This window comes from Embiotoca jacksoni, unplaced genomic scaffold (genome assembly GCF_022577435.1).
Source record: "Embiotoca jacksoni isolate LCO1_2020_lvr unplaced genomic scaffold, fEmbJac1.0.p SCAF_21, whole genome shotgun sequence".
Taxonomy (NCBI): Eukaryota; Metazoa; Chordata; class Actinopteri; family Embiotocidae; genus Embiotoca; species Embiotoca jacksoni.
The window spans coordinates 10596952-10609418 of NW_027185352.1; the positions used below are offsets into that span (position 1 = coordinate 10596952).

At 40.8% G+C, this 12467-nt stretch overlaps 1 protein-coding gene across 6 annotated transcripts in view; it reads left to right on the top strand.

Annotated features, from left to right (window-relative positions):
* cald1a (caldesmon 1a) overlaps window positions 1–12467 on the top strand; it is a 52622-nt gene that overhangs the window by 15360 nt on the left and 24795 nt on the right. For 4 of the 6 annotated variants that reach the window (XR_011178659.1, XM_069156858.1, XM_069156860.1 and 1 more), the window contains exons 1-2: window positions 8806–8938; window positions 10453–10538. Coding sequence is in view for 5 of the 6 variants with exons in the window: in XM_069156858.1 (XP_069012959.1) it covers window positions 10462–10538 (77 nt within the window). In the remaining variant the exon portion in view is untranslated. Of the gene's footprint in view, window positions 1–972; window positions 1053–8805; window positions 8939–10452; window positions 10539–12467 lie in introns of those variants that run through there. The other 2 variants (XM_069156859.1, XM_069156862.1) reach the window with 2 other exon arrangements.

Sequence of the window (12467 nt, forward strand, 5' to 3'; positions counted from 1 at the left end):
AAGCTTCAGTTACGAGCTAAACAGTTTTGTAAAAACAGAGGCACTTCTTTTTTCTTTTTTTTTGCTTTGTTCTGTGGTTTTTATACATCGCTGGCAGCTCACACACTCCCAAAAAAAAAAAAAAAAAACCCATCCCAGATCATTTCATACGTTTCTTGTGAAATGACATGCCTGCATTGACCTTTTTGCAGCAGCAGCAGCAGCAGTGGCAGGAGAATGTCAGAACCCACTCCGTATAGCGAGGGGGACCAGATAAACAAACCGTTTCTAACTTAAGCAAAGGACTGTGGCTCTGGAAACGGCTGCTTTTTCACCCAGAGGAATGTTCCCTTCCAGGGGGCTCCGACTCAAAGCGCACCGCTGGTATAGAGCTCATATGTGAAAGTGAAGAAAGCTTTTGTGTGTGTTAAAAAATTAAATGTCAGCGCAGCGAAAAGATCGGTGCGCCTCTTCTTTCGTGAGTCGTGCAGGTGTGTACGTGTGCGTGTGCGTGAGTGTGTGTGTGTGCGTGTGCCCCGACAGTGTTCGCTGAGATGTCACGGCAGGTCCACCATCACCATCAGTCATGCTGTTTTGAGAGGGAGCCAACTCTGTGGCCACTGTGTAGTGAGTGTGAGAGCTCTATCTCGCTGTGCACACAGCATGCAAGAAAACCTTCCCCCCCTTCCCTTTCTTTTTTTTTTTTTTTTTCTTTCTTTTTTTTTTTTTTTCTTTTTCCCAGTTTGGTTACGGGAAAAGGCAGGATTTTTTTTTCTTTCCATATTTGGTCATATGGAGCACTGCCAGTGAGCAGTAGCCTTTTGATGCCGTACAAACATCCCTATTTTGTGTGGGATTTGTACTTTTTGGAATGCTTTTTTCCCCCATTTCTGCCTGATTGTGGGTGCAGCGTCTGAAAGTGCACTTTTAAAAGGGACTCAAGCCTTTTAAAAGTCAAAAGACAAGAGAGGAATTATATTGGCTTTTGCAGCTGTTTCACAAAGACACTGCCTTTTTACAGTATTATTTATTTTTGAAGCAGGAAGACTCCTGATGCAAATTTCCATCTGAAAGTAAGACAGTGTTTTTATAACTGGTCTTTTTCAACTAGCTGCTATATTGATTCCTCTTTGGCATGTATTTAATTTCGTAAATTGGATTCGCAGCTGACAAATATGAATTTAACCATTTCATTTCATTTCAGGTGTAAACCTTTAAGAGCTTCAAGTCCAGTGAGATTTCAAAGCTGGATTTAGTCAGATCTCCTCAAAAATGAAAATAACAACGATGTGTTTGCAGTTTAAATTCAACATCTGTGTGCTAAAACCTTTCAGATGGAAAGCTGTGAGATTCAGATGATGGATCTGGCATGCACGGGTATTATTTTTATTGCAATTTAAGTGTGACTTAGCTTCAGGCATGGGGTTTAAAGGACACATAAACACACCCTCAGTCTGAAGGGGAATGCAAGCTGGTGACGCACAGGTGTTTTCAGCTGTCTCTCTCTACAGAAAGGATCGGGCACAATACCTTAAGATCTAATGCAGCCTTTGGTGTGATGAAGAGTACAAAACTCCCATGGATGTGTTGGAGAAGGGGGAAATATTAAAAGAACAGTGAGTCATAGTCTAAATATATAACAGATAAAAGCGTGTTTGGAGTTTAGCTAAGTTATCTTACTGACAGTGGAAAATAAAACACAGGATTCAAGAATGCTACATTGACAGTAATTTGTTTTTATCAGGGCAACACAAGAATTGAGAACGTATCATGCTACAATTTCTTTTCCAAAAGGGATTCATCAGTGTAAGAGATAATTGAAACGAATGGTAATCATTATCGGGAGTTTATCACGACATGCAGTTTGAGAAAGTAAGATCATCAGGTGAGTTGCACAGTACTTATAAGGATAATTCCAGCCTTGCAGGGGGATCTATTTGTCTTTTTTAGTTTGACCATCATTTATGTTAATTTCCAGGAACGTGGAGAGGATACGTCACAATAAAAAAAAAAGTCTTGATAGGTCAGGAAAGTCAAGCAGTCACACGATCAGATCACCCGTAAACACACCGGCCATTTAACCAAAGGAGGTTAAATCAAAACTGCCCATGCAAACAAAACAAAAACAGGAAATTGTGAATGATGTTCACAGAAGAGATTGGGTAATAATTGTAACATTCACCTTAAGTCTAGCTTAAAGCTTTTTTTCAAACGTCTCTGATTGGGTTCTTTCCTGAGTTTTATCTATTTATCTGATTGTTGTGTTTTTTTTTAGAAAATTCATGAGTTTTCACAGGCTTTTAATTATGTAAAACATGATTTATAAATTTCCGGCTCACTGATCCAGTGATACATGCAGTCATTGTTTAATTCTAGCTCTGCTAACTGTAGCCTGTAGCACCCTCTAAGGTATAATGCATCCGAGGTATTCCATTGAGATTTTCTTGGCTGTGTGTGTGTGTGTGAACAGATAACCTCAGTCAGTCTGTCTCAGTGTGTATGATTCACAGGACACAGAGAGGTGTTATGGAATGTGAACCATTGTCTGGGAATGCAGGAGTCTCCTTTTTCTCCACCGAATGGAAACTTAACATCTTTGACCTTCAGGTCTTTTCCTTACACTGATGTGAAATTTCCCCTCCTGTTGGTTCGTCTTCTATCTGACAGCCAAAGTCAGCACGGCGGAGATTTTTGCACGATTTGAGGAGGGATTTGAGTCTGATCATTAGATCTTAAGTTATTAATGACAGTACATCTGAGGTATTCGGGCATTTCTTGCCCTAATCTTCAAAAATGTCATCACGTTATCCAGTTGCAGTTCACTTTGCATTGACATCAGCTTCTCCAGGTTTGCGTATGAATACCGTCAGCTCACGCTTGGTGAAATTTTTCCTCATTGAAGCTGAAGCCACTCTTAAAAATTTGTTTTGGAGGAGATAGAGTGTGAGAGGAAAGCAGATGGTATTGAGATTGAGCTGAGCCCTGATGCAGTTGGCCACCTCATATGTTGCCTAGAATATATAGTCGCAGCAGAAGACCGATTTTGACAGCAGAGGCTATTGTGTGGTTGACATTCACACTGTGGCATGTTAATGCAGACACATGCAAATTAAGAAAGAAGTGTGGCTGCTTGATGTGATTAAATCCTATAAAAAAAAATAAACCAAGTACTAAACTTAATTCGTAGCTAACCAACCCTGCCCCTCTTCGTATAGTCTGCAGCTGCTGGCTGCGCTGCTGCATTGTGGTCCAAGTAGGAAGGAGACAGTAAGAAAAGAAAACTGGGTAAAGACGGTAGAGCTGACTGATGCTACAAGTTTGAGGCTGATACCACTGTTAATATTTGATAGTACAAAAAAAAAACTATATTTTTTTACTTTAACATAAACAGACATTATTGACATAATTTTTCAAACGTAGCTATTGTATAGATATGCACTGAGTAAGACAAAGTAAAAAAGAAAAAGCTTACATAACATTAAAGGCACAGTGAGTGTTTTGGGTAATTTCCTGTTTGTTGTTGTATTTAGCAGCTAACCCTACTCTATAGGCAGCTGCCTTTTTTATAAAGGGAGTAAACAGTCTTATCTTTGTCCACGATTGTTCTGTCTACGGTCTAGAACCCAAAAAGTTCTCATTTCAGATGGTTTGGTGTCATTAATGCATAGAACTCTTCAGCATGGTTTGCAAATTTTTAAACAATAGCTCAGTTTATTGCAGCCGGTTGGATGGACAATGCATAGTCAGAGGTTCCAATTTCGCTTGTAAACTATGAATTTAAAAAGATATATTTAAGTTTCTGCCAAGTTTTACTTTTAAAATAACAAATTGCAGCTTTATTACATCGCAGTGTACATTATCTGTCAACAATATCACCTAACCAGTGTGTCGATCAGACTTTGAAAGGCAGGTAGAGAAAGAGACAATACATGGTATGAAGCTGAGAGGGACGAGGAGGGATGCAAAGCCAGAAAAAAAAATTTTGGCCTCGCCGTGACAAAAAAAAAAAAAAAAAAAACTCCAGTTGAATTTCTGAATACGCATCCTGGGACTGTAAACGTGTTAATGTTGCCTCAGCCTGGACGTGCAAGCAGAGACACACAGCGCACAGACCCACAACCACAAGGCCAGCTTTCCAAACACAGCGCTGTTGGTGGCGATAGATTTCACACATGTACACACGTTTACTATACCATAAACACACACCGTATTTTCAGTGCAACGGTTGTAAAAGCTTTCAACCAAATTCAATTCTTATTTAAAGTGCACACAAAACGAAGCATTCAATAATTCATAGTTAGTACCTCGTCTGTACTCGACTGCAGATGTTTTCCACACACACAAACGCATTTGCAAATGTACATGTTGTTTGTCAAATGCTGTTTTATCATGATGCACACATCCTCACGCACAGGCTGAACATATTTTAACAGCCCTGTCAGATTACTCTCGGGAGACTCCTTACCCCTGCAGAAAACGTTAGGTTTACCCAACTCAAACTGTCCCCAGAGCCTCAGCCCAAACAGCTGTTAGTGTGCACTACCTACAGGCCCACACTATCTCTTTCTCGCTCCTTAGTTCTCTCGTCCTCCTCATTTTACTATAGAAACTTTATCTGTGCGATAAAAGGACCATAAAATGATCGTTCTTACTTAGCCAAGATACTACTACTATATCTAGGGCTTACACTGAACCACCACTCCGCTGGCTCTATCTCTTTATATCCCATATGAATGAGTCTGCTTTACCTCCAATTTGGCCAATGTACAAATGAGTGTGTTCCTGTGTTGTCAAAGTAGATCTAATTCTCCTATTCTGTACGTGGACAGCAGGTCGTCCTATAGCTACATGCAAATGGGGGCGCATGTCGGGGTTAGTGGTTCAATTCTCAGTTAACTCCTACATACATTTTTAAAGGTGCATCATAGTATGGATTTACTATAATAATATGCGTTAGTGCAATACAATACCTTTCAGTGGGAATATAAAGAAAAGGAAGAAAGAGTGCAAATTTACCTTGTGTGGACGAAGAAGCGTGAGGAAGCCCGCGCAGACTTTGAAAACCGAAAAACGTACCAAAGTGCCAACAAGAGCTACCGGGAGAAAGAAAGACAGCTCGCTGGAAAATACAGATAGAAACAGAGAAAATCAGCTTTTATGAGGAAGAAAACACGTTATACACTCTTATTGGGCCTCATGTACGGCCTGAGCATATTGACTTTTAGTGAGAAACGATGAATGCACAATAACTTTGGGGGGGGGGGGGGGGAACAACTGCTCAGGCTACTGTCAACCTAAGCTGACCTTTAGCAAGGCCAGAAAGAGGTTATGTCATTTCAGTTGTAAAGGGGAGGTGAATCACAAGTGTCAAACTAGTGTGGCAGGCAGCATTTGAGCAGAATCAATCCTGCTGTCACAAAAATTTGTAAGAATGTGAAAACAAAGTATTGTCATCCTCTGCAACCTTTGTCTAGAAGCCCTAAAATTGAACCCTGTCTGACCAAATATTGATATGAGACGACGGCCGATGTCAAAATACATAAAATCCTGCAGCTTGTGAAAGTTTTCTTGTCACAGTTAAGAGGCCACGTCCTCCACGGCCCATTGTATTTTTGCCTTTTCTGTATTTTCTTGACGATATTTGACGTGGTTTTGTATTATATAATTGGGCATCGTTGTGGAACAATCACAACTTATTTCACTTGAATCCGTCTCGCGTTTCATAAGCCCTCCTGAGGTAGTCTGTGACTCAAACGGCACGTGGCTGGTAAAAGAGTAAATGTGCCTCATGAGCTCCCAGCATACCAACCGCAGACGGCAGGTGGACTAAATATGTTCTTGCTTCGACGAAAAGACCAGAAAGGCCTGGCTCCGTGCCAGTGTTTCTTTTGCATTCCACTTTACTGGAATACCTGTCCTCACCTGGACACCTGCACGGTCCTGACTGCTCGAGATATAAAACTCCCTCTCTCGTCTCCTCTCAAGTAAAAAAGCATGTTTTGTACCTGTCCTGCTTTTTTTTTTTTTTTTACAAAGATATGGTAACGGCGGGAGTTATTGGTTTGTACTTGCAATGCTAAACAGTCCTACACTTTAACCTTTTATTGAATAAATGTCAAAGAAGTTGCATTGCCATTGTGACCATTTTTTCTCAATGGTTCAATCTTAAATTGAAAGCATTTAGCAAATGGACAAGGAGTTAGCAGCATGAGGTAAACGTGTGCATGTGTGTACGCATGAGCTGTTTAGGGTGAGGTGATGTCTCAAAAAAAACCACAAAAACATTTGTACCGAGGCCAGTGACAATTGCGTTAGGGCTATGTAAACCAGAATTTTGAATAATTTTGTTTATGACCAGGAGAACTAATGCCTATCGGTCTCAGCGGGACGTTTGTAATTGAATTGCTTTGTAATCTAGTCTATTTATTTATAGATTAAATACACTCGAATGCTCAAAATGCTTTTTTGCTATTTCCTTGACTCTTGTCTCCTTCATTACTAGCCAATAAAGAGTTAATGTAAAATAATAGCCTTTATCATAGAAATAAATCATATAACATATTTGACGAGAGTAGGTTATGTCAGAATAAAGATCTTGATTGTTTGTTTGTTTTCTTTAAACCTGAAGCTGACTTGTGACTTTTTCAGCCTCCACCAGCAGGAACAAGTCACCATTGTTCCCTTATTTGCCAAACTCACAGCTGGCAAGGACATAACTTGCACTAAGCTACTTTTTACTTGTTTATCTTCACATTAATTCCCTTTATTCAACAAACAAAACATTCCCTGCACGCACAAAGATTCGCAGGAGGAGTCGTGTTTAACTGGCATGTGAATGGGTAATTTGAAGGCTCTTTCAAGTCCCCTCTGCTAAAATCAGAGGTTAAATAGGAGCATTCCTCGCATAGCTCCATAACCATAACGTGGAGATTAATGTGTTTGTCTAAAGGTTGCAAGAGGATAGTTGCTCCGAGTATCACAGTTACAAATCTGGCCAAAGAGCTGCAATCTTTTGCAAATTCTTTTCACAGAATGCTAAAGCGGCGTTAGGAACATCATCCAGAGCCAAAAAATAGATGCTTTGCTGCTGGTCCATACTTTTTCTTCAGTCCTACACTCCCAGACTTTTTACTTGATCTGCTTTGTGCCCCTATCTGGCCGATAGGGGCCCATTGTTTTGGGGCTTTTAACTCAAGACTTCGTGAGAAGATAGAGGCATTCTGAGGCGGTGTAATCCCGGTAGCTGTCAGGATAATATCAACTTGGATTTTAAGGCTTTTCAAGAGGCTGGCACTTAGACTCTGGCTTCTGTGCCAGGGTCTGGCAGTCTCGACAGGTAGTAATTTGACTGGTAAATGTGTCATTATAGCCATTGTAGACGGCTGGGGCAGACGGAGGGAGAGAAAGAGGGGGAGGAGAAAAAGCAAAAAGAGAGACGGGGTTAGAAGGGAGGGTGGTGTGGATGGATGGATGTAAATAAATGGTGGAGAAAAATGGACAGATGCAGTGAAGGAAGAAAACTTTTTACAGCGGACAGGCTCGGGCAGGCGGAACTTGTAAAAAGTCGGAAAATGTCACAAACTTGTGACTCCAGGTTGCGAAACTTTATGGAATGCCGTCTTTCTGTTCCTGCCTCTGTTAGCTTTTGCAAAGCCTGGGTGGTCCCATCAGCGATGTACACAACAGTTACACTTCGACGTCTCACTGAGGGCCCTTTCTGGCTGCATTCGACATGGTTTTCCCCCATGTGAAGGCAAGACAATGTGTCTTCCGCATTCAATGAGCAGCCCTGTTCATACATCATAAATCAGTTTGAAAACGCTATTATCTCAGGTTTATTATTCATGTAAATCTCAACAATGTAATCCACTGTGTGATCTGTTTCCTTTTAATTTACCTGGCGATCATTTTCAAAGAGTAAATGACTTGTTTCCAAAAGGATCCATAACTCATTTTTGTACAAATCTTGAGCACCAAATGAAAACGCAATCCTCTCAGCTGAATAAATCATGCGTTATTTGTAAAACAATAACTCCAAATTTATATGCTGCCGTGCTTGCATTACTAATAAGTTTGTCTCCCTTGGCGTCGCCAGCTCAAGGAAGTATGTGATTAGACTGGTGATGTTTGGAGGCCTTGTCGGTTTTAGTTATCGCGCTCATTTCGTCTTAATTACGGCTGTATGAATAGCCCCACATCCAAGTGCCATTTGCCTTCCTCCACCGTTTCACAAATGACACTTAGCAGGCATCTAAACATAGACAGTGAATTCTTGCGGTACTTAGAATATCTCGTCCAGAGTCGCAGAATCACTCTTCCAGTGTAATAGTGGGCTGTGTTTACTGTACGGGGAGGGAGGAGACTGGGTGAGAGTTAGCGGGATCCCTCGGAGTCCTGGGTTTTCTTTAAAGAGTGTCTCTCCCGTGGTGTGGTGTGCGTTTTTTCTACGTGCACGTGCTCATTAGCATGCACGCGAATGCTGTAACATTGCACCGACATGCTCTTGCGCACGTATACCTGCTTACAGATGTCTCGTAGATGGAAGAGAAACCGAGGCAGAAAGCGTGCTCGCGGCGCAGAGTTACTAAAGTATAGCCAAGCTCTGACATGTCGGTAAACAACACAGGAAAAGTCAGCAGTTACAGATAGAGAGAAAATGAGAGACAGGACGAGGGAGGGAAGGAGGGAGGGAGGGAGGGAGGGAGGAAGGGAGGGATGGATGAAGGGGGGCGAGACTAAGGGAAAGAAGGAAGGAGGTCACCGAGGGAGGGAGGGAGGAAGGGAGGGAGGGAGGGAGGAGTAGCAGGGAGGGGAAAGAAGCAGGCAGTTGCCTTTTCTGTCAGCTGAAGCCGGACTGTGGGAGACTGTTACTAGATGTTTTTTGTCTTTACTTGGAGAAGGCATTGTGAGAGGCTGGTATGGTGTGAAGGAAAAGACATTGTCCGAAGGCTAACACAAGGTATGCCACAGTTCTCCCTTTGTTTCTCCGAAATCCACATTTTTTGTTTCTCTCTGAATCAGGTGTCGCCTTAAATATTATATTTTTCAGCGCTTTCATGCAGCTACTGTGTGTTTTTACCCCCTGAAATGCCCGGTTGGCATCACTTTTCTCTGCTCCAGTGTACAGTAGATGTTGGTGGTGGTTTGGCAGGAATCGTAGATGTATGATGGGAGGCTCAGCAGCTCCTGGGTGGTCTCAGGCCTCACAGAACAACCTAGTCACGTACCCTCTCGGGGTGTTTTTAGTGAGAGTTGCTCTTAACTGATGGAGGTAACATCCTGTCTTGGCTTCTCCTACCAGTCTCTTTCTATCTCTTGTCTTTTTTTTCTTTTTTTTTCGCCTTGTTCCCCAGATTTCAAACAAAATTACTTGGGTGGCTTGGATCTACGCCACCTAACTGAGGCTTGTATATACAGAGACATGACCACACTCCTGGTTATTATTGCGAGCATATTGTATATATATTACGTATGTATACATACGTGTTATCAACAGGACTCGGGTCCTGGTTTGGTGAAACCTCTGGTCACCGTGGTAACAGCAAGTTTAATGGAAGTTAGATCTGACAGCAAATATTCTTTAAACGGCCGCTTCAACTATTATTTGCAAGAATTGAAAACAACGAAATGAGGATAAGAGCGTGCAGAAAATGATCCTCACCGTTAGCACTAATCACGGTGTGTTTCCTGTGACCTTTTCACAATAAAAGCCACTCCCTATTTTTCCAGATGAGTGATTTTAATGTGAAACAGCAGTTGTAGGAATTTTTCCATTTGCATCAGCAGTAAATGGATACAAGCAGCTCTCATATTGTGTAAAAGAAGTGAACAGTAAACAATGAGGTTTCTGTATGATTTGAATCCCCATTTATTGGAGGGCCAATATTGGCCAATCCCAAATAGATCGATATATGTGTTTCCCGATATGCGCCGATGTATTTTTTGACAATATGCTTGGGATGGTTTGGACATTTTTTGGTGTTTTTTGTTTGTAGTTATTTATCATAAATTCACAGTGAAGTTCCCTGTTCTATGCACTGATGTCATTTTGAACAATAAAGTTTATTGTAAAACTGTAAAGTATCCGGCCTCCATTTTATATTTTTAAGGAATCATTGTAAAAAAAATGTGTTTATGTGTATTATACAAAGAAAATCGGCCAATATATTGATATCGGAATTTTTTTACTCCCGAATATCAGTATCAGCATCGGCCTCAAAATACTAATAATTACAGAATGTAAATAAATTAACTGGCCATGAAATGCAGAACAAAAATATGACCAAAAACAGATTTTGATTTGATTATAACATTAAATACAGTATTTTGATCATATAATATCATATGTCATCATATTAAAACACTAATGTTTTGTTTGGCTGGCGAATCAGTCCCTTCAGGAAACTTAAATTAATGTATTTCCTACTTCCTGCCTCCTTTAACAATTGTATGTTTGATGATGTCACCCCACAGGGCACAATCATGGAGGAAATGGACTTTGAGCGGCGCCGGGAGCTGAGAAGGCAGAAGCGGGAGGAGATGCGCCTGGAGGCCGAACGGTAAGACCCGTTTGGTTGTCTGCAGATTCGCACTCCAGGATTTTCCAACTAATTCTCCTGTAGAGCAAGAAAGTGTTTAAAAAGTCAGTAACCTCCACAGTGGCTTAAAGAACACCTGTAGCCCAGAGGGGGAGACGCTGCTGTCATTAAAATTTTACTACTTAGGTTGTTGAAACAGAGGGTACAGCCTGTATTGTATAATGAGGCTGAGGTTGTCAATGCACAGTGCAGCTCCTCTGATGCTCATGCCAAGTTAAAGGAGGATGGAGCCAGAAGCTGGGCCTTTAAAAAAAAAAAAAAAAAAATCACTCGGCAAATATTGGCTTCTCCAAACCAGTCTAGAGTCAAAAAAGGGTTGATAAGAAATCTGATAAGCAATGCAATGACCTTTAATGTCCAATCATGCCCTCCCTCCCTCTTTCCAATTTTCTCTCCCAGATACTGTGGCCATTTGAACCCTCTTTGACTCAATGGCAGAAAATGATTAAACCAAAGTTAATTTCACCAAATTGATTGAGTGATAACCAGCCAAGGGCAGTAATCAGAAATACTAAAAAGTTTTTTTTATTGTGAGGACTTGATACATCGTGTGCCAAGGAGGTATTTTATAGAGCGTTTTTACAAAAGTCTCTTCATCTGTGCTGCAGCCCCTGCAATTAGGGATGAGGTTGATGTGCATGCAGATACCAGCCAAGGTCACTTGCCTCTGAGAAACATTTTATTAGAGCCAGTTACTCCATCACTCATGGAAAACAAGCTGACATAGGTCTGACCACAGCTAAATCCATAGATGTTTTTCTGTGATAATTATTTTTTTATGACACAAAGAATACGTTTGGAGCATTTACCTTAGTGATGAACAAGGCCATGTTGCTCAAGTTAAAATTGCTTTTCTTGTACAAAGGAAAATGTCCACAATAGTGGAGATACACTAGGTAATAAAATTGAGTGTTAAGTCATTCATCCAGACATCGGAAATAAAGTGCTGGCCAGGTTGCGCCTGCTACACGGATGCCCCTAAGTTAATTTACAACATGTTATTCCATGCAAAATTACAGGGATGTTTTTACTCAAAAACAGAGTTCACCATATGAATAGCTGAGCATGATACACTGAAATAGTGAAAAACGTATCATAAATCACAGATGGTAATAGTGTACATATGACTTGATAAGTAAATATGGAGTCATATATACTAAATATATCCTTGTGTTGCTTAAAAAGAGTATTTTTTTTTTACACTGTAAAATATTTCCTTTAAAGCTGCAACGATTATATTTTAGCCACCGGAGGGCAGCACAACGAGCAGTTATTACAATGCTAACATTCAGTATTATCGTTTTATATATCCGATATGGCTAACGTGTCAGCAAACAGCTGTTTATGTACACATTTAGCAGCCGCAGATTAAAGTTAGCAGTTAATTGATGTTATTTGTTTTTTTTGCAACCTGGCAAATGTCATACTTGTCGTATTGATTACTTTTTCAATCTCCAGCCTTTAAAACCTGTCTGTGCTTCTCAGCGTCATTGTATGGGAAAGGCCCTGTTTATTTAGATTTTGTTAAACAGTTATGCCTCATTGCCTCAGATGCACTCTTTATAACCGAAGTGAAGGTTAATTAATACCTGTTAGGTTTCACAACATAAAACCTCCCATAAACCCCCGACTGCTAGAATTATTTATGCATTTTTGGAGTGTTTATGTTACATGGAGGAGATGGAATTTGGCAGAAATTGTAGACTAAGAAAGAGGCGACAGAGAAGAGATGAGGGCTGACTGAAAGAGAAATGGAGCAAGGGTGAAAAAGAGTAAGAGTCGTAAGCGCCTCCGACATTTACATTTTCAGCTCGGCGGGAGTTGGTTCATGACTGTTTATTTGGTCCAAGCAGCAATAATTTCAGCTGGCAGGCGACACGCCGCTCCTGC